General features: G+C 38.8%; 1 protein-coding gene across 2 annotated transcripts in view; it reads left to right on the top strand.

Moving 5' to 3' along the window:
• The window catches only part of casd1 (CAS1 domain containing 1), a 113156-nt gene that overhangs the window by 76893 nt on the left and 9092 nt on the right, over positions 1–27171 (top strand). For both annotated transcript variants that reach the window (XM_060824775.1, XM_060824776.1), the window contains 8 exons: positions 1220–1309; positions 1489–1608; positions 2315–2471; positions 3717–3796; positions 14291–14392; positions 22739–22879; positions 23784–23861; positions 23957–24049. In XM_060824775.1, coding sequence (XP_060680758.1) covers positions 1220–1309; positions 1489–1608; positions 2315–2471; positions 3717–3796; positions 14291–14392; positions 22739–22879; positions 23784–23861; positions 23957–24049 — 861 coding nt within the window. The remainder of the gene's footprint in view (positions 1–1219; positions 1310–1488; positions 1609–2314; positions 2472–3716; positions 3797–14290; positions 14393–22738; positions 22880–23783; positions 23862–23956; positions 24050–27171) is intronic.

Genomic DNA, 27171 nt, shown 5'->3' with positions numbered 1-27171 from the left:
AAATAATTGCTTGGATCTGAAATTTGAATTGTATAGTCAATCTAATGGGTTCATTGATCTGTTAGTTCTCCTAAGTCCTAAAACCAGCTATTTTACAACAGGCATTGCTTTTGTGGGAGCTTCTGCCATCTTTACGTTGCACATTTCTGTAGTACTGTTGTGACCTAATGCATGGTTACATGTAGGTTTCTATGTGTAAATAAAGAATAGTCATAGAAGCTTATACCTCAGGAAAAGGCCCTTTGGCCCAACATATCTCTGTGAGTCTAAAAGAGCCACATAGCTTTTCCATTTTCCAGAACTTGGCCAATGACCTTGTATGTCTTCACATCTAAATACTACTCAAATGTTGCCAGGGTTTCTTTTTCCTTACAGGCAGAGAGTTCCAGAATCCCACATCCCTCTCTTGCACGCATCTCTTGTAAACCTATTGCCCTTTCAACTAAATTGATGCTCCAGTCATTAATCCCTCCATCAAAGGGAAAAGGTTTTTCCTATCTATTCTCCCTCCCCACCAATTTTATACTCAATAATGTCCCATCACAATTTTCTCTGCTGTAAGAAACACAACGCCAGTCTGTCCAATCTATCTCCATAACTGAAACTCTCCAGCCCAAGTAACAAGCTGGCAAATCTCCTCTCTACCCTCTCCAGTGCAGTAACACATCCCTCCCATTCCAGACTGCATGCAGTGCTGTAGCTGTGGAGTAACTGTTTTGTGCATGTCTAGTGTAAACGTAACCAACCCCCCCCCGCCACTTTATCCACTTGCCCAGATACCCTAAGGGACCAATGTTTGTCCTGCCCAAGCGCATCACCTCTCATTTATCTGGATTGAATTCAGATCAACCCATCTGACCAATAATCTAAGTAATCAGGCAAGTAATATCCTGTAATCTGAGGGTATCCTTCTCACTGCTTTCTACCCCATCAAGTTTTTGGATCCTCTACAACTTTACTGATCAACCATTCTGCATTCAAATATGAATCATAGGTACTAACTCACTGCAGGGGAGGAAAAAAGTAAATCACACCAGGTTGCTGTTGTATACTCTTACAGCCAGTAAACAATTTGTAGTAGGAGGAGTGTTCTGATTTAATGGAAATTAAGCATTTTTTTTAAAGCAATTCTTTTGGCCTTTGTCTTTTATAAGCCAGAACAATTTATTTACTTGACTATACAGGCATGATTATGGACAGTTTATTTTGTTCTTATTAGACAACTATGCTGAACCGAGAGCAGACAGATGAATGGAAGGGTTGGATGCAGCTAATTATACTAATATATCATATATCAGGAGCAAGTACTGTAAGTGTCATTTCTTACACATTCAAAGATTGTGAAAGTTTTTATAGTTGAAATTTATGAATTTTATGCTAATTGTCAGCATTCATTTACTTTGCTGTAAAATGCTTGTGTAATATTTTGAAATTTATCTGACACTGCCATGAAAATTGTAATCTAATAATTCATCTTTCCATCTTTAGTTTTTACCTGTATACATGCATGTTCGTGTTCTTGTGGCGGCATACCTGTTTCAAACAGGTTATGGACATTTTTCTTTCTTTTGGAAAAGCGGGGAATATGGAATCTCTCGCATTTGTCAGGTACACAAACTTTGTGTATTTTTTATATTGCTTATTGTGGAAACAGTTCATGTTCACAATGTTTGCTGTGGATAAAAATGAGCTGTAGAGCCAAAATTAATTTTGGTTTGAATTTAAAAGCATGTACAACTCTGGTCAGTTTAACACTGCTTGGAAAGCTTTCATAGTTGAAAAAGAAGTATGCTCCACTTATTTGCATCTCGTTAGAGGTTTACTTCGGTGAAGAGAAATTAGCTTCAACAAATAACTTTAGAGCTAGAATGTTTGAAGCCCAAATTGAAGATTATAATTTGAAACAAAATAAATACATGAACTTTAACAAAAGTTGAAATCTCAGTTGGCTCATCTGCGAAAAGACCTCTTCTCATTACTACAGGATATTTCTTTGTTCATTATATAAGTAATCTAATCTAAAGTAATCTAATCTAATAAGGCTTCTGTAGAGGGAAATCACAGGCTCAGCACTGCATTTATGAACTTGTCTTCCCTGCTCTTCTCTTAAAAGTAGAGCTGGACGAGAGCATGAAAATATGTCGCCAAGTATACAAAGGAGGTAAACGTTGAGATTTATGTTCATTATTCCCAAGTGCCTCCATTTACAATTGGGCACTTTTCATATTGAAGTTGTAAACAAGTGAAGGTCAGCTACTATTAATATTCTAATTTGCTGGCAACTGTGACCTGATTTGTCAATTCTCCTTTGCAGATATTATTTCGTCTGAATTTCTTAGTGGTGGTGCTGTGCCTCGTAATGGATCGACCATATCAGTTCTATTACTTTGTTCCCTTAGTAACATTTTGGTTCATGGTTATTTACGTCACACTAGGCATTTGGCCACAGACTGGAAAGAAAGAAGAAAACGGTATAGTACTTGGTTTATGTCAACAAATGGAAACATGTCCTAAAAGTGTGCAATGTTATTTGACATAAGCAATAGTCTAATGGTTGCAAGTTGTTAGAGCAGCATAGACTGGAATAGCATATTGGGTGCATGTGGAATTCCCTGACACAGCTGAAACTGAAGGAATTGACCAACAAATTTGAAAAGTCATACTCACTTGATTGTTAGCCAGGAAGGGTTAGAGGATTAAAAACCTATATTTAATGTGGGTAAATATTAAACTTAAACCCCTGACTGCTCCTGCCCAATTGAACGACAAAGAAAATGGTGGGAATCTGGAACCCGCTGCCTGTAAGGGTGTTAGAGACAAAAACCTTCATAACATTTAGGAGGTATTTAGATGTGCACTTGCAATGCTCAACCTATAAGGCTGTACATAAGTACTGGAAAATGGGTTCAGAATAGTTAGCTGTCTTATTTTAAATCAGCACGAATGTGATAGACGAAGGGCCTTTATATCTGTTGTAGATCTCAGACTCTATAACCCTACCTGCTTACCAGTCTTGACATCCCTCCCCTTCTTGGCCCCCACACAGTCTCCCTACGTTGAGATCTAATAATCCCTGTCCCCACAAACATTTCATACTTAGCCTTTCAAAACCGTTTTCAACGAGTCTGGAAAATTAAACTACAGAATGCAATAGTTAGTGCTGTAAAAGGGGACATGATTTTTGCAATGTTCATTGCTGCTGGATTTAAGAATTCTTGCACAAGTTTGTGTCAGAAGATCCCTATCCAGCATTTTCCAGTGCAGAAGTCTCCTTATAAAGGTAAGCAAACTTTGTTTAATCCAATGAGGTTTCTGACCCTGGTCGGAATATCTGAGCTAATGTAACTAATAGATAGCTACATTTTCTTCAAATAACATGAAAGAACACCACACATTCTGAATTCGGAAATGAATATCTGTGCAATTTGAAACAGGGCAGATACTCCAGCTTTCTAAAATAAAATAGCAATAGAATTGTGTTAGTTGAGAAAAATTATTTAATGGCCAATATTCTTTCACAGAATATTTCTAGTGCAATGCAAAGTAAATGCTCATTTATTTCCATGTTAGAAAATTGCATAAAATTGCACACCATGTATTGGTGTGTGCATGGAGTAATTTCAGTATTCGGTATATGTTTCTATTCTGTATGTGTTTCCACTGTCTTTTGCAATAATCTGCATTTATTAATATAGAATTTCAATGTTTTATTTCAGGTTCTTGCTCCCCCTATTGGGCTGTGGTGTTCAAACTGCTTGGTTTGTTTTTATGTATATGCCTACTTGCAACTTCTCAGGTTAGTATTTATGTTCTTTAAGAGAAAATTATGAAATGGAGAAGGTTACAATTTTTCTCTCCTGGTAGAGTAGAAGCAATTAAGTGCATTATTTTGAAATCACTTCTGGTGGAGCAGATGTGATTGATCTTGATCTTTTGCCAGATGTCTCGCACTTTTTTTTATAAATATAAAATTATTGGTGAGCTGTTGAATTTCATGAAGTGCTTCACTTTGTCATGGTTGTTCCTTTTTTTTTAAAATAGCAGTCATGAAATTCAAACTTTGAGATTATCATTTTAAATTTCCAAAATGTTCAGGTTGGAACAATCTCACTTTTCCAGAACTAGGCTTGTTTTGATAAATGAAATTTAATTTTTCAGTCAGAGTTTGATTTAAACTTCTAATTGTACTTTAAAAGTCATTAGAATTTTCAGTACATACAGTCATTCCACTTTTGCAGATGACTTCAGATTCTGAGGATTCCTAGCAGTTAAAATAGATAATTCCTGAGAACTGCCTTGGAGATCTTGGTGAAAATTGACCCGGGCCACATTTCAGGCAACTCATTGCACATAATTTAAAGAAGCAGAAATGTAAGGCCAGCCTACACTGTTCGTTGGCTTGTGTATCAGCCAAAGTTAAGTTATCATGAATGGTTAGCACTACTCCAAGGCATCTTGTGGTTCATTATTTGAAGGATTTTGTAGTCAAGAAATGTGATGAGAAATGTTTCAAAACTTATGCCGTACTTTCTGTGCCAGAGAGCATACCAAAGTTTTCTGACAATGCACTTGAGGTCTTGGTGAAAGTTGGGAGGCCAGGCATCTGTTTCTGTGCGAGTGTGAGTACTTTGTCATCCAGTCACGTGCTTGAGGCAGACAGTAGTCCATTTAAGGACTATTGATCCAAAAGCATGAATGTAATGCAAGTAGATGTTTAATGATTTTACATCATTTATTACGGTAAGTTCAATCTTGAAATAGCTATCTTCTCAACTGCACAAATAGCTTCACCCATTATTCAATGCACAATACCTCATCATAGATTCCCTAAATCAGTCCTTAACCTTTGGCAAATGCATCACTTGATTTTCTACGCTTAGAACTATTGCATGCCTGGATTTGATTGCATTTCAGCCATAACAGCAACATCACCTAAACATTTTGCAAGACACTTTTTGGCACATTTATATCTTGCTTGTAGAAAAAAGTAGGAAAAACAAAAGGTGACAGCAACTAAGAACTGGAGGACTGTAAGTACACATTCAATTTTAACACTAATGGAGAGGACAATATTCGCCATATGTCCCTGAGTCAGTCACTGCTAATGCAGAAAGGATTGATGTTGGAAAATATCTGCATATCTCTGCATTCCTCTACATAGAAACTATCACATAACAATGTACATGGTTTGGACACTGATATTGCATCTATTTATATACAGTAAAAGTGAGATTTACATGTGATGAGAGACTGCTGGGTTGGAAGGATAGAAAATATGTCTGTTTGCCTGATGGCAATGTTGCATATTATTTTTAATGCACTGAAATTGTTTGAGCGCTTTAGTGGACCAGACTTCAGAAGATGTGTGTAACAATAAGGACTTCATCATATATTCAAGCCTACAAGAAAGCTTGTGCACAGCATCACAGTGGAGTCCAGCACCACCTTGGCAAAGGGCTTGGAGTTCACGTCCCTCCAGCAAGGAATAGGAGGTCATCTTCATTGGTATACCTGTGGAATTCACCACCTTGCCATGTCCTATGACTGATTATTGCAACTTGCAGTACAGTACATATAGCTTCTGACAAAAGCGGCACAGTGGTCAGCACTGCTGCCTCGCAGCGCCAGAAACCCAGGTTCAATTCCCGCTTCAGCCAACTGTCTGTGTGGAGTTTGCACATTCTCCCTGTGTCTGCGTGGGTATACTCCGGGTGCTCCGGTTTCCTCCCACAGTCCAAAAATGTGCAGGTTAGGTGAATTGGCCATGCTAAATTGCCTGTAGTGTTAGGTGAATGTAGGGGAATGGGTCTGGGTGGGTTGCTGTTTGGAAGGTCGGTGTGGACTTGTTAGGCTGAAGGGATTGTTTCCACACCGTAAGTAATCCAAGCCAAGAAAAAAATTTGAGTTACATTGAAAGCTTAAACTGCTGCACTTGTGGTGCTAGATAACAATAACAGCTTGAAGTTAGATGGCATTTTTAACATAAACTTTGCAAGGTACTTCACGAAAACCTTTTAACAAATTGAAAATATAAGAAGAAGGAAATATTAGGGCTGTTGAGGAGTCCCAAAGTCCTGGTATGAGTCATGAATATGGTGATTGGAGTCTAGATTAAAAAAAATTGTGTATTGTAGTTTTCCTCTTCTGTTTCCTTTCCATCCTGTTTTTCAGGTTGCTGCTGCTACTTTCACCTCTTGCTTGATAAATGCAGGTGCTGTTCCTCATTACAGTAGGTTGTGTGGTATGCTACCATAAATGTTGATATTCACTCACTTGACAAGTCCTTCAGAACAATTCTGCAGTAAATTTAGTGTGTGAATGTTGGTGGCAACACCCAAATGACACATGGGTGGCAAGTAAACGGGATAATCAATCAGAAAATTTACCTCCTCAAATAGAATTGATATTTCTGTTCCTCATCCTTCTCACATCACCCTACCACTTCTCCCCAAAACCAAACCAAGCCTGAGCCATTTATTTTTAGTTCATTTATTAGTGATATAGTCACATACTAATGTGACAACACGATATTCAGTTTATGCTTACTGAGCAGGAGTTCCCAATGCAATCATGATCCAGGTCGTGAATGACAGCCTTCAGAGTACAGCAGCTAGCCTTTGACTTACTGTGATGGTTTAAATGCAAATGTAGCAGAGAACTACTACAGGATTACGAAGGATGTTCAGTGCTTAAGAAGGAATCCTGATTCTTACCAGATAATAGGAATTTCTGTGCATGATATGCTGACTGTCCAAGCACCAGTTGACCATTGACTTTTTTTTATTTCGTTTGGCTCAGTTGGTAACATTGTCACCTAAGTCAAATAGTAGCAGATTCAAGTGACCAACATAATAGGTTGGTATCTTCTTCAGTACTGAAGAGATACTGCCTTTGGATAAAACGTTGCAAAGTTGGAGTTTAACAGATCTCATGACACCTTTCAAAGAAAGTCATACGAATTATCCTGGTTTCTGGTCCATATCTTTTCCCTCTGAACATCCGGAAAGCAGAATATGTATCAAGTGATTATCATGTCATTGTGCAACGTCTTACTATTTGGAAAGTAGCTGCCATATTTCCCCTATTATGGTTTGTTTTTAAAATAGCATTTCAAAAGTACTTTCTTCGTTTTATTGCACTTTAAGCCATCCTGAGGTCATGAAAGGTAAAGCATATTATTTTTACTTTCTCCATGGAAAAAGCTGAGTTCATGTAAAGCAATGCAGAACATGTCCATGTGATCAATGATATCTTTCACCAAGAAGAATCTGGTAATTCTGGTGATGTCATATATTACTCTGCCTGTGCCTGTGGTAGGGGAAGAAAATGAGCTTTTTAACCACATAATCCGAACACTAAATGAGAACCAGTTGAAAATTTATTTCGGTTCCAACCTGCATAAAAGTTCAATGTCTGTCACCTTCTCAGGCTCCAGCTATGCAGTCATTGCTACATTAATTTTACAATAATGTCTGCAGTGGTTCACAGATTTCTCTGAAAGCTTGCCCATTATTTCTCACCTGAGGCACAGATCTGCTATCCTGGACAGATGACCTGATCCTGATGGCACTCTACCCCTACCCTGTCTCTACCTATATTAAAAATTTAGGAAAAGTTCAGAAACTTACACAATTACACCAGCTGTCAGTTGAAATAATCCAGTTTATGATTTCTTTAATTGGCACACATGAAGGGTTTGTTCTGGTCTATCATTTTCAATTTTGCCAAATAAAGTTGGCTAGTAGGTAACGCTCAAATGAGAATGTTGTGCAATACCAATTTGAATGCAATGATGGATGTCATGTTTTTGTACATGATGGCAGCTTTTAGCCATGTAAATATGCTCCTTTACTAAGATGGCATTTCCACGAGAAGTTTAATCTATGTCAAGTACCACAGTCTTGCACGGCAGCAAAATGCCTAAGGAAACTCGCGCTATAAAAATCAGTTTACTCCATCCTATGTAATAATTATTCATATTTTTATTTCCCAGTTTTCTGCAATTACCCTCTTATTTGACATTCCATTTGTAAAACATCTCGCAGCACAAGTCACACACATGTACTTTCTGTGCAGCACCCAAAGAGCACATGGGTAGCAAGCAAATAGACTAATCAATCAGAAAAGTTGCGTCTTCAAATAGAATTGGTTTTTGTTCCTCATCCTCCTCACTTCTCCCTACCACTCCTCCTTTGTATCAAGCCTGAGCCATTTATTATTAGCTCATTTATTGGTGATATACTACCACAGTAATTATTCCTGTAGTCCACCAGTACTAAGTTTTTTTTTTAATTATAAGTGAGTAGAGCTTGTGCTATGCATGTTTCCACCAAACTGTAGCAGGAGTAACCTCCGTAGAATCACTAGTGTGGGAACAGGTCAGTTGCCTCAACAAGTCCATACCGACTCTCAAAAAAAGCATCTCACCCAAACTCATCCCTCTACCCGCAACCTTGAACCTCCCATGGCTGATCCACCAAGCCAACGCATCCCTGGACACTGTGGGCAATTTAGCATGGCCAATCCACCTAACCTGCACACTTTTGGACTGAGGAAACTGGAGCACCCTGAGGAAACCTAGTCAGACACTAGGAAAATATGCAACCTCTTCTCCCAAGTCGCCCAAGACTGGAATTGAACCTGGGTCCCTGGCGCTGTGAGGCAGTAGTGCTAACCAGTGAGTCACTGTGCCACCTGGCATAACCAACAATCCTCTAGATTTTTCAAAGTAGCACTGGAAAGGTGGATTCTGCCTCCAGAAAAACTGTCCTGGGCTTCTACCCCCAACTGACACTGTGGTAATCAGAGTTGGCTGATTGCAATTAGCAGCTCATTGGTTTCATTTGGAGGAAAGGTGACAGCATTGTGGTAACATCACAGAAACAATAATCCAGAGAACTGAAACTAATGACCTAGAACTGAAAATTAGTAATAGTGACCATGAAACCAACATGAAGTTTGGTAACAGCCTTCTGATTCACTGATGCTCTTTAGGGAGGGAAATCTATCTATGACTAGTTTGGCTCATATCTGACTGCAAATGTGTGATTGTTAATGATGTGGTGTAAGATGTTAATTTGTTTATTTTAATATCCTATATTTTAATTTTTGAGTTTTCAGTGAGTAGCATATGGATCTTTTTGTGTTTTGAGGTTTAATGATTAACTTGTAGACCTTTCTTTTGCCATGGTGATTTGATTTTTAATAAACATTGTTTCTATTTGGGAAGGCTAATGTGAATTTATCTACATTGAAAGATTTTTTATAAATGAGCAAAATAAATATTTGTAAATTAAATTTTCCATTTTAAAAAGATCAGGAATTGGTTTGATTTTCATTTGATTAGAGGACCCATAGTTGCAGAGGAAAAAATCTTGAGTTTCAGGTAAGCAGGTTTGCATAAGTCTTAGCAGAAGCTAGATGTATAACACGGTTGCTTCTGAGAAAAGGAGGCTCAAAGTTTGTGAGAAGATTTGTAGCTCGGGTGCTCGTTGTTGCAGTTCTGTTCACGAGCTGTGAATTTGTGTTGTGTTTCATCCCCTGTCTAGGTGACATCCTCAGTGCTTGGGAGCTTCCTGTGAAGCGCTTCTGTGATGTTCCTCCGATATTTATAGTGGTTTGTCTCTGCCGCTTCCGGTTGTCAGTTCCAGCTGTCCGTTGCACTGCCTGGTATATTGGGTCCAGGTCGATGTGTTTGTTGATAGAATCTGTGGATGAGTGCCATGCCTCTAGGAATCCCTGGCCGTTCTCTGTTTGGCTTGTCCTGTAATAGTAGTGTTGTCTCAGTCGAACTCATGTTGCTTGTCATCTGCGTGTGTGGCTACTAAGGATAGCTGGTCGTGTCGTTTCGTGGCTAGTTGGTGTTCATGGATGCGGATCGTTAGTTGTCTTCCTGTTTGTCCTATGTAATGCTTTATGCAATCCTTGCATGGGATTTAGTACACTACGTTGGTTTTGCTCATGCTGGGTATCGGGTCCTTTGTCCTGGTGAGTTGTTGTCTGAGAGTGGCTGTTGGTTTGTGTACTGTTATGAGTCCTAGTGGTCACCTGTATACCTTTGTAGTGAATTCTCCTTTCGGTGTTCTCTGGCTAGGGTTTTGTCAATAGAGAAACGATAGCCAACCTGCTAGACATACAGAACAGACAACAAGATGGGGAACCTATCAACAAAGACTGCATACTCAAACAACTGGACCTGTGCCTCACAACACACTTCACATTCAACAACCAAATATATGAACAAATCAACGGCACACTCATGGGCTCACCCATCTCTGGACTCATAGTGGAAGCTGTAATGCAAAGATTAGAACAAAGTCTTATCGCAAATTCAACCCAAACTCTGGGTCACATATATAGATGACACCTTTGTAATCACAGAAATAGAAAACACACACTAGATTATCAACGCCACCCTCACAGGAATCAGATTCAATAGAGAGGAAGAAAAGGACAACCAACTCCCATTCCTCGACATGATGGTACAGAGAACACCAAACGGAGAATTCACCACAAAGGTATACAGGAAAGCCATACACACAGACCAAGTCCTGAACTACGAAAGCAACCACCCCAACACACACAAAAGAAGTTGCATCAAGACACTATTCAAAAGGGCTACAACATACTGCAGCACACCAGAACTGCAAAAAGAAGAACACCTCTACAATGTATTCGTCAAAAACAGATACCCCCGCAATTTATTTAAAAAGTTGTCTAAGGAAAGACAACGGAATGAGGACATGCCACAGCCCAAAGGACTAGCCATGTTACCATACATCAAGAACATTTGAGTTGTCAACCAGCCTACTACGACCACTAGGACTCCTAACAGTACACAAACCAACAGCCACTCTCAGACAACAACTCACCAGGACAAAGGACCCGATACCCAGCATGAGCAAAACCAACGTAGTGTACAAAATCCCGTGCAAGGACTGCACAAAACACGACATAGGACAAACAGGAAGACCGCTAACGATCCGTACCCATGGACACCAACTAGCCACGAAATGATACGGCCAGCTATCGTTAGTAGCCACACATGCAGATGACAAGCAACATGAGTTCGACTGGGATGACATTCCAATATAGGACAAGCCAAACAGAACAACCAAGGAATTCCTAGAGGCATGACACTCATCCACAGATTCCATCAACAAACACATCGACCTGGACCCAATATACCGACCACTGCAGCGGACAGCTGGAACTGACAACTGGAAGCGGCAGAGACAAACCACTATAAATGCCGGAGGAAACATCACCGAAGAGCTTCACAGGAGGCTCCTAAGCACTGAGGATGTCACCTAGGCAGGAGACGAAACGTCTGCAATACATTCCCAGCTCGGCGAACAGAACCACAACAAAAAAAGGAGGTTCTTCTAAGTCTGTCGGAAAAGCGGTTACCTCAATTTATTTTAAAAATTTCAGACCAGAGGTATTTGCTTAAAACCTGAAGGTATTAAATGAATCTGAGAAAATGTGAACTTTGTTGCACGATAATCAAAGAAGAGGCTATGAGATATTCACAACTGGAAACTAAAGCCACAACTATGTAAAACCCTATGTGGAATATAGAAGGAAATTCTCTTCAGTGTGTGAGCACTGTCGTAGGATGCTTTGGGATGAATGGGATTATATTTTTGGCCATATGTTTTGAAATCTTTACTATGTTATGCATATTTAAATAGTTTGGTTTATTCTATTTTATCATTTATTTTGCACAATAAACTTCTGTTTTATTGTTAAAATCAAATCTGTAGCATTGTTTGTTTCAGTGAAAGATCACCTCATTGAAACCAGTGAGGACTTAAACTATCTGGATAGATTTGAGTCTGGCATACCCAAACTCAAAGCCCCATTTTACTACCCTAACCCCACATTTACCACGTATGATCCCCATAAAGTACACCTCTGGGCTGAGAGGGGAAAACGGAGCACCTGGCAGAAACCTACAGAGATGGGCAGAATGTCTGTATGGTCTACACAATCAATCAAGGCTGGAATCTAACCAGGGTTCCTAGTGCTATGAGACAGCAGTGCTAACCACTGAGCAACCATGCTGTTCCCTTGGTTGCCGTTTGGTCTCGCAAACCACTCTGTTCAAGGGCAAATAGAGATTGGCAGTGAATTCTGCATTTGTCAACTATACCTGCATTTCAAGAAATAAGTTGAATGAAGTACCATGTTGAATTTGACTAGGACCTAATATCCACTAGTCATGCCACATCCTGGGAATGAGAGCCCCAGCTGACTTTAATCCAAGATTATGGAAGCCAATTATACTATTCCTACCCAAAATGATAAGAGACTCTGCTGCTCCGTGAATTTCTCATGTCCATGAAGTTCACTACCTGACTAGCTTAAATGGCTCGATCATTTGTGTTTTTGTACTATTAATTTATTTTCTGATTATTTTTAAATAGGCATAATTCCAATCTCTTGATACGATGATACAAAGTTAGGTGGAGAGGCAGGTAGTACTGAGGAAGTGGGGAGGCTGCAGAAGGATCTAGACAATTTGGGAGAGTGGTCCAGGAAATTGGCTGATGGAATTCAACGTGAGCAAATGCGAGGTCTTTCACTTTGGAAAAAAGAATAAAAGCATAGACTACTTTCTAAACGGTGAGAAAATTCGTAAAGCCAAAGTACAAAGGGATCTGGGAGTGCTAGTGGAGGATTCTCTAAAGGTAAACATGCAGGTTGAGTCCGTGATTAAGAAAACGAATGCAGTGTTGTCACTTATCTCAAGAGGGTTGGAATATAAAAGCACTGTTGTGCTACTGAGACTTTATAAAGCTCTGGTTAGGCCCCATTTGGAGTACTGTCCAGTTTTGCTCCCCACACCTCAGGAAGGACAGACTGGCACTGGAACATGTCCAGCGGAGATTCACACGGAGATCCCTGGAATGGTTGGTCTAATATATGAGGAACGACTGAGGATCCTGGGATTATATTCATTGGAGTTTAGAAAATTAAGGGGAGACTTAATAGAAACTTACAAGATAATACCTGGCTTGGAAAAGGTGAACGCTAGGAAATTTTTTCCGTTAGGCGAGGAGACTAGGACCCGTGGACACAGCCTTAAAATTAGAGGGGGTCAATTCAGAACAGAAATGCTGAGACATTTCTTCAGCCAGAGAGTGGTGGGCCTGTGGAATTCATTGCTTCAGAATGCAGTGGAGGCCAGGACGTTAAATGTCTTCAAGGCAGAGATTGATAGATTCTTGATGTCTCAAGGAATTAAGGGCTACGGGGAGAATGCGGGTAAGTGGAGTTGAAATGCCCATCAGCCATGATTGAATGGCGGAGTGGACTCAGTGGGCCAAATGGCCTTACTTCCACTCCTATGTCTTATGGTCTTATGTTCTTCAGGTCCACAAACAGCAAACAAGATGTTTCAGAAAGATGTTTGTCTCTTGCTGTCAGAACATTTTGCTAGCTTCTTTCCTCCAGAACTACCTCTAATCAAAAGAAACCAATAAAAATGTGTCTCTATCTTCATGTGAACACCAATTTGTTACCTCAGTGGCATATCATTTAAGCCAATTCCACTTAATCCTCTATATCCATGAAATCACAAATCGTGAAATTGCCTATCCACGCCAGAAAATAAGTAACATCAAAATTCAGTACTTGGGTAAACCTCATACCTGCAATTTTTAATCTATATAAACCTACTTTTAAACAAGCTCTGCACTTGCAAATTTGTGGGCTTCTTGGGAATGGAATCCTCATGGATAGAGAGGGATGAGTACTATCTTGTCATAAAGGCACATGCTATGAGCCACCTTGGCTTCATAATTGAAAGTAGAAGGTTCTGTTCTTAACTTATTGCCCTAAATATTTGTTGAGTTTGAAATACAGTTTGTTGATGTGGTCATGGTTTTCTCAATGTGGTGCAAGCTGGAGGTTGTATCTGCATATCCTAGTATTAACTGGTCCATTGCCCAGGGTTTTCTCTCTGGTTCAAAGGACATTGCAGGAAGATTTGATAGGGTTGTACAAGATTTAAAGCTTTGGGCAAGAGATGTAAGGAGTTTTGAAGAGTCTTTTTAATGACATGAGACCACCTATCAAAGTGTGTGGTGGAACCAGAGATGATGATCATTTTGAATGGTAATTTTATCTGTGCTTGAGGGAAAGAAAACTTCACGGCTGAAATAGTTTGGGCGTACGGGCCTGACTGGATTGGTCTTCTACATTTTGTTCCATGTGATTTCTAAGCTGAATTCACTTAATATTGTGTTGAATTCTTTACGTATTGTTTGTCTGTATTAATTTTCAGAGTTCTTTCGAAAATGCCTTTTCAGTGTGGCCAATTTCAAAGCTATTTGAATGGCAAGGATTCCTTCATGAATGGTGGTTTCGATGGAAGTTAGATCGCTTTGTATGTATCCCTGTTTCAACTGTTATTTACTAAATCTTTTGTTAACTATCGCAATTATAGGATGATCTGCAAGTTTAAAGGTTTAGTTCTTTCAGCAATAAATTGCTTGCATAAGAAGTTTTGTTTTCCCAATCAGATTATTACTTCTACTATTTTTTTTGTTTATAAGATTGCATAATTTGAATTCTTTGCTCTAAGTTATGGATCACAGAACTAAAGTTTTGACATATATTTTAATTTTACATATAAATTTATATTAGAAGTAAATCTAGCCCTATCAGGTTGTTACAACTACCAAGAATTGGAAAACCAAAGGCAAACAGATTTATGTTCATAGTTTTTTCCACTTCCATTCATACATTGCCGATTACCACAAAATATATTTAAACTTTAGGGTTACTTATTTCACTTATAGGTTGTGTGTCTACCATCAATTTATCTATTTAATATATCATTTGTACTATGTTGCAAAACCTATCTACTGCAGGAAGTGTTTTGAAAATTTATGTTGTTATTATTTTTGGCAACTTGGATTCTAAAGTAGAGGTACACGAGATTTTAGGTTTCAGTGCTGATTTGTTTTTGTTTAAGAAAGATCTGAAGGTCATTTGGAACAGTGATCTCAAGACCAGCCTTTCAAAGAAATCATACGACTTAATCTAAATAACTCAAGTTGGACCGAAGGGTCTGTTTCCATGCTGTACATCCCTATGACTCTATAACGTGCTACCTGGCCATGTTATTGTTGCTGAAATTGACTTAAGTTTTTGTGACCTACAAAAAAAAAATAGGTGGCCAGAGACTAAAGCAGATTGACTGCAGAAGATCCATTCCAGCAGAAGAGCATTTTACAGGTTGTGAAAGTCATCAACCAGTACAGTTGTAAAGAATGCTAATGCTATTTTAAAGTCCTCAGAATAGCCAAAATCGGAGAAAAATCAATAAGTTAACCTGTGTCTGAAGGGAATACAGTAACGGAGGGAATGACCTGGTGAAAGTGCTGAAAGCAAACACTTGTGATCTCATCAGTTCAGTCAGAAAATTTGAAATTAAGTTGGGGTGTTACTTCACTCGAGTTGAGTCTGTAAAGCATATTGTTTTGCTTTTATGGTGAGATTTATCAAAATTGTCATTCTTTTTTCCTTTTGTTATAGTAAATTTCTTTTGTTAAAAGTGCATTGGTACCTTATGTGAGTGTGTTCAGTGACTGATCACCATTTTAAACAAATTGCAAAAGTAAGGATTGTGCTCTATCGAGGGAGGTTTTGCTGTGATATCTGATTAGTACAGTATTACCATCAGGTAGAATAGTAGAGAAACTAAAAGAATTGATTATGTTGAAATAAACGCATACTTTGTCATCTTCTAGAAAGTGTTCTGAAAATACTTTGTATTTTAAAATTGTTTGGATGATTCAACTTTTAAAAGGTTGTGGGGAAAGGGTTTAAGTGGGTCATTCAGAAATTACTGGATGCTTGAGTTTTTTAAACAAGGTATCCTGCAAATCTCACGACTGAATGATAAGTGCTTGTTTTGCTAAAGACCCTTGTTGGTGCTAATGTGGACAATGTCTTAGAGATACATGTTTTTTCAGGTTTCATCAGTGGAAAACCTGTTTAAAAATAAGCTGTTTTGGAGGAAAGCTTTCTAAGAACAAGTTGCTCCAGCTGATCTGTAACTTCTGAATAGAAAACCCTCTTTAAGCTTAGGGTTAAACCTATTTTTGTATTTGAAAGAATGTTTGTTGAAACATCAAGATTACTGAATGGGTCATCCCTTTCTCGTGCACCCCATGAGTACAGATGTGCACTAAGAGACTACATAAATTAGTGACTTGGCTACATAGAGATGTACAGCATGGAAGCAAATTATTTGGTCCAACTACCCAGATATCCCAACCTAATCTAGTGTCATTTGCCAGCACTTAGCCCATATCCCTCCAAAGTCTACATATTCATATACCCATCCAAGTGCCTTTTTAGATGTTGCAATTATACTAGCCTCCACCACTTTCTCTGGCAGATCATTTCATACAATGCACCACCCTCTGTATGAAAAAGTTGTTCCTTGGTCCTTTTTATATCTTTCTCCTCTCACCCTAAACCTATGCCCTCTAGTCTGGACTCTCCCACCCCAGAGAAAAGACCTTTGTCTACTTATCCTATCCATGTTGTTCATGATTTTATAAACCTCTATAAGGTCATCCCTCAGCATCTGACGCTCCAGGGAAAACAGCTCTCGCCTATTCAGCCTCTCCCTATAGTTCAAATCCTCCAAACCTAGCATCATCCTTGTAAATCTTTTCTGAATCCTTTCAAGTTTCAGAACATCCTTTTAATAGGAAGAAGACCAAAATTGCACGCAATATTCGAAAAGTGGCCAAACCAATGTCCTGAAGCTGCAACATAACCTTCCAACTCCTGTACTCAATATGTGACAAATAATGGAATTGCCAGAATATCAAAACAGCAGTCTTGGGAACATGGTATGCTTCAGGAGTGTGGGGTGAGGGGGAAATATTCTGATGACACAAAATCTTCATCAAATCCAAAGTCCACCGAGGAGCTATTTAACTTTGTGCAAGCCTTCCCAAACTTGGTTGAAAGGATACTGAGGCATTTGCCACTTTTGAAAATATAGGTAAATGGATAAGGTAGCTAAAAAGGAAAACTAGCCACTGTTCATGCAAAACAGATTATCAGAGTTCATGATGTGTATGTCTTTCTTTCTGAGGAGATTTTTATGGATTAAGGTGATGAAAAGGCTCTTTTCAGTACAAGCAGGCAGAAATTTTGGAAAATCCAAGAACAGCTTGTGTAGGCGTTTATAGAATTTGTGGAGGGGAAAGCAAACTACTACAACTTTTGGATGCAGGCATTAAAAGTAGAAACTATACCTGAAGCCCTTTGGTGTTTTGCTCTCGCTCTCGCTCACACTCTGTATCCTCCCCCCCCCCCCCAACGTGCACTCTCTCCCCCTTCGCCCTGTTTTGCGTGTGCCCTGTTGCTCTTTCCCATCCCCCCGCCTTGCGCATGGTGGGGGTGGTGGTGGAGGTGGAAAGAGTGCACGCATGCAAGAGGGGAGAAGAGAAAAAGAACGCACATACGAGAATGGGGGAGGCTGGGTGAAAGAGAGAGAGCGCACGCCCAGAGCACAATGAATGTGCACTCCAAGGTCTCTTTATTCAGCAACACTCCGCAGGACCTTACCGTTAATTGTATAAGTCCTGCCTTGATTTGCCTTACAACGCAGAACCTCACATTTAAATTAAATTCCATCTGCCATTCCTTGGTCCATCGGCCCCTCTGATCAAGGTTCTGTTTTACTCTGAGATAACCTTCTTGGCTGTCCACTATATCAGCAATTTTGGTGAAATCTGCAAATTTACTCACCATACCTCCCTTATTTACATCCAAATCATTTATATAAATAATGACAAGCGGTGAACCTAACGCCGGTTCTTGTGGTTACAGGTCTTTGTCCGCAAAGCCAACCCTCCATCACCATCCTCTGTCTCCAACCTTCAAACCAGTTATGTTTCCAAATGGCTAGTTCTTCCTGTATTCCATGTGATCTAACCTTGTTTAACTGGTCTACCATGCGGAACCTTGTCAAACATTTACTGATATCCACAGAGTTCACGTGTCTTCAATCCTTTTTGTCACTTCAAAAAAAAATACTCACTCATGTTATGAAGGTGTAAGCGTGTACTGCACCTTTGAGAGTGAAAGCTGGCAAGGATTTAACAAGTGCAGTGTGCTGAAAAACTGAAAAATGTAACATTTGGCCATGAAGCAACTAGCTGAGCTGAGTTGCTATGATACACAACATATTTGAATTTGGCAGTCAGTTTAAATTATGCCCTAAGATACCACAATACAATCAAATTTGAATTTTACTGTTTTGACAATGTCAAACCAATGAGACGATCCACTGTTTTGGGGTATAAAATCAGGCATTTTGAGCAGTTAGCCAGAGCGGTAAAGAGCACCAACAAACACAGACTGCCCCAGAAATGCTCTCTGAAATCCGTGAAGCAGGAGGTGGAAGAAAAGACGACCCAGAAAAATCTACAGAGGAAGCTAGACAGTTGGTTCATTTTGGAAATTGATTTTGTTATTAACTTCATCGGTGGGAGGCTTTATCGGATCAGTACAGAGTTGTAGAGCACAAGGGAGATCGATCATTAAGACAAAGGTTTACAGTGTAGATATTTGTTTAATTTTTTTTCTAGGAGTTAAAGAATAAATTGTTATTTTTTTCTTTAAATAGTAAGACTTGGTAGTTCTTTGTCACTAATACTTTTATAGAATACAAGGTGAGGTGAGCTTTTCTATGATCTGGTTTAAATTAGCAGAAGGGTTTACCCCATGTCATAACATGAGTTGGTGAGAAATGATATCCCATGTACAAAGTCATTCTGACTATCCCTAATCAGTCCATGCCTTTCCAGATATGTGTAAATCCTGTCCCTCAGAATCTCACCCCCCCCCCTCCACCCACCCTCAACAGCTTGCTCACCACTGATGTCAACCTCACTGGTTTTTAGTTCTCTGGCTTTTCCTTTCCACCTTTCTTAAATAATAGTACCACAATAGCTGATCTCCAGTCTTCTGGAACTTCGCCTGTGGCTATTGATGATACAATTATGTCAGTAAGGCATACAGCAATTACTCCCCTAGCTTCCCACAATGTTCTTGGGTGCACCTGATCAGGTCCCTGGCACTTATCCACCTTGATACATTTTAAAATGTCCAACACCACCACCTCTGTAATATAGACACTTTTGAAGATATTGCTGTTTATTTCCCCAAGTTCTCTAGCTTTCATATCATTCTCCACAGTAAACACTGATGCAACATTCTTATTTAGTACCTTGCCCATCTCCTGCAGATGCACCCACAGGCGGTCTTGCTGATCTTTACGAGTCATATTCTCTCTCTAGTTAGCCTTTTGTCATTAATGTATTTGTAGAATCCCTTTGGATGCTTCTTAACCCTCTTTGCCAAAGATATCTCTTTTACCCTTATGTCCTCCTGAATTTCCTCTAAGTATACTTCTACTGCCTTTATACTCTTATAAAGATTCACTTGATCCCTCCTGTCTATACCTGATAATATGGTTCCTTCTTTTTCTTGACTAAAACCTCAATTTCTCTAGTCATCCAGCATTCCCTATACCTACCAGCCTTGCCCCTCGCATTGATAGGAATATATCATCTGTGGACTCCCGTTATCTCATTTTTGAAGGCTTCCCATTTTTCAGCCGTCCCTTCACCTGAAAATGACCACCTCCAGTCAACTTTTGATAACTCTTGGCTAAAACAGTCAACATTTGCCTTTCAGCAGTTTAGAATTTTAATTTTTAGGTCATATCTATTCTTTTCCATCATTATTTTAAAGCTAACAGCATTATGATCACTAGCCCCAAAGTGCTCCCCCACTGACACCTCAATCATTTGCCCTGCCTTACTTCACAAGACAAAGTCAAACTTTGTTCCATCTTGAGTAGGTACATCCACATACTGAATCAGAATATTTTCTTGCGCGCACTTAGGAAATTCCTCTCTATCCAAACCCATAACACTATGGTAGTCCCAGTCATTGTTTGGAAAGTTAAAATCCCCTACCATTACCACCCTAGTATTCTTACAGATAACTGAGATCTCCTTACAAATTTGCTTCTCAATTCCCCACTGGTTTTTGGGTGGGTCTGTAGTACAATTCCAGTAATGTGATCATCCCTTTCTTATTTTTCAGTTCCATCCAAATAACTTACTGGACACACACTCTGGAATATTCTTAAGTACAGCCGTAATGTTAATCCCTAATCAAAAATGTCATTCTCCCTCCTCCCTTGACCTTGTTTCTGTCCTTCTTATTGCATCAATACCCTGGAACATATAGCTGCCAGTCCTGTCCATTCCTGAGCCACATCTCTCTAATAGCTTTTAAATCTCAGTGCCATGTTCCCAACCCTGCTGAGTTCGTCTGCCTTACTTATTGGGCCTCTTGCATTGAAATAAAAGCAGTTTAATTGATCAGTCCTATGATATTCTCTACTTTGTTTCTGTGTGCCTGACTGTTTGACTTGCTCCTTTCTCCCAACTGCACCAGCCTCAGACTGATCTCTTCCCTCACTCTGCCTGGGCCATCTCTTTAACCGCCCCCCTTTACTAGTTTAAATCCTCCCAAGTAGCTCTAACAAAGCCCCCCACCAGTATATTAGTCCCCTCCAATTCCGGTGCACCTGTCCTCCTTAAACAGGTCACTTCCACCCAAAAACAGATTCCTACAATCCAGAAATGTGAATCCTTCTCCCCTGCACAGCTCTTTAGTCACCCATTCATCTGCACTATCCTTTTATTCTGACTCTCCAGCACCTTTACAGAATTTAAGTTGTCATTGGACAGGCAAATGGACGTACATGCAATAGTGTGGGTGGGATGGCCTTCGGATTAGTATGACAGGGTGGCACAACATCGAGGGCCAAAGGGCCTGTACTGCGCTGTAATGTTCTATGTTCTATATCTTCTATATTAATGGATACGTGGTAGCCAATGTTTTAATTGCATAGTTTACCTAGATGATGCAAAGTATACAGTAACACTTAGGAGGACCACTTGCAGCAACTGGAAGCTTTTTGAGGATATTACAGTTGGTTGATTGGCAATAAACCATAAATGAATTTGTAAAGGCGCAAGCAATCTACCGCGTCAGTAGAGTAAGGACTATGAAAGGCAGGCAGGAATATAGAGTTGAGATCAGTCATGATCATGTTTAATTGCAGAGTGAGCTCAAATGGCTAAATTACCTACTCCCACTCCTTTGTTCCTATGTAAAGAGCAGGAAAAATAACAGCATTCCCCGCCCTCGGAGAAATGTGTATATACTGATCATAGTCCCTTAAAGTTTTGTGACTATTTTGCTGGAGTTGTTATTATAGCCTTATCTTTTAATAATTTTTCACATTGCAGGAAAAAAATTGCCAATCTTTTGTCAAGAATATGACCTTGTTTGAATTGTTCTCTTACTAGCAAGATATCAGAGATAATAGTATAAGTTACACGTAAAGAGGAAATGGGAATAAATGCATGATTGTGTCTTAGTTTCTTTTTTAGTTTTATTTTGATCACACATTACAATGCACTGATTTTTTTTTATCCCCACAGGGTGGCATTGTCATGAAGCTGCGATTTAAGTATTGCTTGGTTGACTTGTTTTGTAGGATTGTGCAAGTTGGGATTATTTTGAGCTTTATGAAAATATTAGGAATTCCTTCTTTAAAGGAGGTCATTGAAAGATCACGTGTAGACACTGGAGTATCTTTCAACAATGCTTCATAGAAATCATGTGACTCATAACTACTTGCATTATTGTAGACCCCTGTTGTGAGCAGTAGTTTGCTTGGAGATGTCTGTTTTATCTGGTTCAGTTGGAGGGAAACCTGCTTGGGACAAGCTGAGTTGGTGGAAAGCCTGCTAAAAACAAGCAACCTATTGATGTAATTTTCTGAAAAGAAAGCTGCCTTGTTGAGTTCTCTGTGAAACCTGTTCTTTTATCAAGATTGTATTTCCTGACCCAGCTGTGCAGGCAAGACTTGAGTGACAACCATGCATGGTTAGTGACTTTCTCTGATGTTCTGGCATGTGTTGATATCAGACTTCACAATGCTTTTAGCCTTTGTTAATAACCTGTTGAACCAGTGTGTTTTTATTTAAAAAAACAAGTTCTATAGAGAAACCTGTTTTTTTTTCCCTCCTGTGAGGTTTGTGTGTTTTGCATATGTGTATATTTAAGAACATTTAAAGGGATAAATGTGTATACCTGTGTTGCTAATTGTGTTGTAAAGTTGGTTGAATTGTTTTGAATTTATTGATTAATTTTAGTTTGGTAATAAATGAATAATTCTGTACATAAACCTGGTTGATCTTGTTTTAAAAGTGATATTGGTCATCTTGGTAACTGGAACAAAGATTATTTTATTCCTGGTAAAGCAGTAAAACCGAAGTGACAGTGCACTCTAACCTTGGTTCAAACAAGCAATTGTGTGTATGAAGGGAGTTGTCTTTAAATACATGACTTAGCAGGGAATGTCCTAATTAGTTTCTGAATATTGGGTCATCCACAGCAGGAATAAAAGCTGGCTACCACCCAAATGGTGTTTTTAGCTTGCAGATCATTCTAAAATCATTTTAAACTGTATTCTGCATACCCTGAAATGTTGATAAAAATGGCTTATGCTAGTACTACTTTGAGTTTAAATGCATACATGACTACAATTACTTAAAATTATTCTGTGTAATGATAACTCCTTTTAATTTCATGTTGTTCTGTTTCTGTATAGGCAGTCCTACATGGTATGGTATTTGCCTTCCTTTATAGTATATTAAAGAAAAGTCACCTGCTTTCTGAAGGCAAAGGAGAGACATTGTTTGCACCTAGGTTGTCGTCTTTCTTTCTTTTCACATCAGTTGTTGTATTTTTGGTGAGTTTCACAAATTATAATGTAGGTAAATAAGATTATTAATGCTAGTTTTGTATGGTGTGGGGCAGTACTAAGGTGACACAATTATAGTTGCAGTTAGATGCCTCTTAGAAATTGAAATTCCAACTGATTTGTGGCACCATTGAAGCAGCGAGTGGGGTAGGTAACTTAAAATTAAAATTTGCTCTTAACATGCACAATACTCAAAGATTGCATTCCTCATTGAAAGAACAACTACATTAAAAAACTGAACCCCAAATTGGTGATTGTATAAATCAGCACCCTCCTGTGCCCACTGACTTTGTTCTTATTGTTCACGTTTATCTTTTGTCATCCCTACCAGCCACTGGCCTCCATTTCTTCTCCTATTTTGCTCTGGTACCTTCTATGGAGATATGAAAAAATACAGCAAATACATCACAATTCTCCCAGCTACTGAAAAAATGGAAAGCGCAGATAGAGGATCCTCAATATCAATCTAAATACATTTTTTTCATTGGGTAGCCTGATCTTGCACCAGGGCAGTTTAATAGAAGATTTTCCCCAACAGGAAATAACATTGTAAATCAATCCATTCCAGCTCTTTGTTCATAATGGGAGTAGGGGTGAGAGACTTGTTGGTTTACTATAACTTTTTGGCCTGTTGTATCGATGAATACATGTAGGTTATTGAGCGAACATGAGTTAACAAAAAAACTTTGAAATATAGAGAACTGGATTGCATTTCTTCCTGAAGGTAACATCTTCTGAACATCATATTGTTAAATTTATTGCTATGGAGCTACAGATTAATACCAAATATGAGACTAACATCAATGCAGATTATACAGAATATGTATATGTTTTCACTTTTGATGTGTAAGTATATGTCACAACAAGTAACCAACTAATGTTATTTACACAGACTTATTCAATATGGTGTGCCAACTGTAAAAACAAAACTGAGTGCAATGAACTTCATCCTTACTTCTCTGTGTTACAGGTATTTCCTTGTTATTTCTGGTTTAAGTTTAAATTGTGCTATAAATATGTTATATACACTAATAATGGGATAAATCTTTTTTTTATTGCTTCCAGATCTTATCTTTCATTCTTATTAGGAACATTCCTGGTTATGTTCGTTCTGTGTACAGTTCGTTTTTTGCCTGGTTTGGCAAGATTTCCTTGGAAGTAAGTACCCCATACAATGTGTAAGTTCATTTCAAGTAAGTTCAGTTTGAGAATTTAAAAATTGAGATGAACTTCTGGGGAACTTGTTAAGTGAAGTTAGAGAATGAAAAAAGTTCCTTGCACATATATTTTCATAAATGCCAGGCATTTCAAAGCACTTTGCAATCGATTAAGTATGTTTAAAGTGTAACCACTAGTGTAATATAGATTTTGCATCCACCTGACAGGGCAAAGAAACCTCCAGCCGTGCAACATCCCCAGTGGAGTACAGCCTTAGTTTCGTGCTCAAATTCTGGAGTGTGACTCAAACCCAGATTTTCTGATTCAGAGTAGAGGCAGTGGTAACAGACAGAGCTGATCCACTGAGTATTGTATTAATAGTGATTGGTGTATTAAGGTATATGGGCAAGAAGAAGATGGGGTTACAGAGAAATAAAATGAAATGAACTGAGCAAAAATAGGAGGAATGGAAAGAAAAAGCATATATTGCAGGGAGGTTTCAAAAAAAAAGCATGGAATTGAGTGGTGGAGGGGGGAAGGTGTGCTGAGGTGAGAGTGGAATGTGTGCCAAGAACTGCTTCAGAAAGATTGTATGTTTATGATTTTTCTTTTCACCTCCATCCCCTTAAAGCCTAGTAGGCAATTAGTTCAGGTAGTATTGCTCTTCGACATTATATCTTTGAATTATTAAATATATTGAGTAGCCTTTAGTATTTTCAGTAAATCAGTTTAACTGCTTTTATTCAAAACATTAGTCTCTTTGCAAGTTCCTTTAAGTTTTTAAAAGAAGTTGCAGCATTTAAATTGTTGCATTTTGTGTGAGACTGCCAACAAATGGAAAATAGGCTGAGGCATTGTTGTACAGTAGGATTAGAATGAGGAGCCGCGCTTTGAATTTGAGATAAGTAGAAATCATCCAATAAGGCAAGCATGGATAGCACTCCTTTGCAATCTTATTTTTGTATTGAACGCATGTAAAGCAGACAGGCTATTGTTAACAAGGGGCAATGAGAGTGCCTTCTTCCCACCCTTTTCTTCTCTCCTTGCCTGTCTCCTTTTTGTAGAAATGTCTTATTCTTGCAACAGTGCATTGGCTCTTAATATGATATTCATAGGCCACGAACCAAACTGGTATAATTTTTCATGTTCAGCTAGCCATTTTAAAGCTCACTGGTAAAACAAAACAAGATCAAATTGTATTTTTACCACTATAAGGGCAAGAATCAAACATCTCAAATTTATCACAAAAATATTGCCTGTGCTATGTTGAAACTTTTAAGAACAGTGTTTTAAAAAACCAGATCTGGACATAAGTATAAATGAGCTTCATAATCATACTGAAACCTATCTTGATAATTATGTAACAAAGTATTCTGCTGAACTGATTTTTGAACAACTACAGTTAGACCATATTCTTCAAGTCGCTTAAGTTGTAAAGGCAACAATGCCAACAGGAAAGGTTTGATGTTCAAAATCTCTATCTGTAACACCATTTTCTTGGTCAGTCCAAGTGTTCTTAGGCATGTATTTATGACATACGGTGTAATTTTTATCAGTTTTATTAGGATAGTTGTGATCACTGTGGTTATCTGCCAGAATTGAGATTAGCCTGATTGCAATGACACTCCGTATTTTTCACCCATATGGCACATGCATGAGTATTTTGGGACTAAAGCCTCCAGTTAATACCTACTCTTTTTCATACATCATGAAAATTGTTAGGAGTACAAGTAGTTGTTCTATAACGAGATGGTTGCATTCTTTTGCAACCCCACATTATAGAAAAATTGCATTAAAGAAACTACACGATGTAATCGCATTACAGCCAACGCATATTTTAAAAGTTGGCATTTTTGAAATGGTGTCCCCAATTTGTCAATTGCATTTCAGCGAATTCATGTTAACAGAACACATGGTATAGCAGAATGACTTGTAAGTCATTTGGCCTTCAAGCCTGCTTTGCCGTTTAACAAGATCATGGCTGATCTGAATATGATGTTACCTCCGGTTTCCTGCCAAAGGTCCCCTATAACTCTTGACTCCTTTAATCAAAATGCTGACTCGACATTGTGGATAATGAATCCTCCTCATCTCCCACCTTAAATGGGAGACCCCTTATTTCATACTGAGCCCCCAGTTCTAAACTCTCATAAAAGGGAAACATGCTCCTAGCCAAGTCAACCCAGAATCTTGCAATTCAATAAAGATCACTTCTTAATTTACTGAAGTCTTTGCAGTGCTGTAGCGATCTTTTCTACTCCATCCGTCTTGCTATAAAAGCTAGCATTCCGTTTGCCTTCCTAATAATGTTGTACCTGCATGCAAGCTTTGTGATTCATATACCGGGTCACGCAAATAACCCTGTGCCAGAGTTTTCTATATTTTCTCTCTATTTATATAATTACCTGCTTTTCAGTTCTCCTTGTCAAAGTGGACAAACGTTTTGTCCCCTTTCTAGGTGACATCCTCAGTGCTTGGGAGCCTCCTGTGAAGCGCTTCTGTGATGTTTCCTCCGGCATTTATAGTGGCCGGAGGAAACATCACAGAAACGCTTCACAGGAGGCTCCCAAGCACTGAGGATGTCACCTAGAAAGGGGACAAAACGTTTGCAACACAAACTCCCAGCTCGGCAAACAGAACCACAACAACGAGCACCCGAGCTACAAATCTTCTTCCAAACTTTGAAAGTGGACAAATTTACATCCAATTATACTCCATTTACCGCAGTTTTGCTCACTCAACCTATTTCTTGCCCTTTGCAGATTGTGTCCACAATATGCTTTCCTAAATATTACCAAGCTGTCACTGGTCTCTATGGCACTCCACTAATTAGTTTTCTGACCTGAAAAAAGCTAATTTATTCTGATTCTCCATTTCCTGTTAACCAGGTAATCCTCTATTCATGCTCATATTATCCCTCAAAACTATATGGCATTTATCAGATCCTTTTCAGGAAATCCAAGCACACCATATCCACTGGTTCCCATTATATACCTTGTTTGTTACTACTTCAAAGATCTCTATAAAATAGCCAAACATTGTTTCTTTCTTGAAACAATGTTGACTTTTCCTGATTATATTTTGATTTTCTAAACATATTGCCATTAGTTCCAGCATAATGA

This window comes from Hemiscyllium ocellatum, chromosome 5 (assembly GCF_020745735.1).
Source record: "Hemiscyllium ocellatum isolate sHemOce1 chromosome 5, sHemOce1.pat.X.cur, whole genome shotgun sequence".
NCBI classification, from domain to species: domain Eukaryota; kingdom Metazoa; phylum Chordata; class Chondrichthyes; order Orectolobiformes; family Hemiscylliidae; genus Hemiscyllium; species Hemiscyllium ocellatum.
Note: the sequence above shows the minus strand (reverse complement) of the source record. Positions and strands in the feature narration are given on the sequence as shown.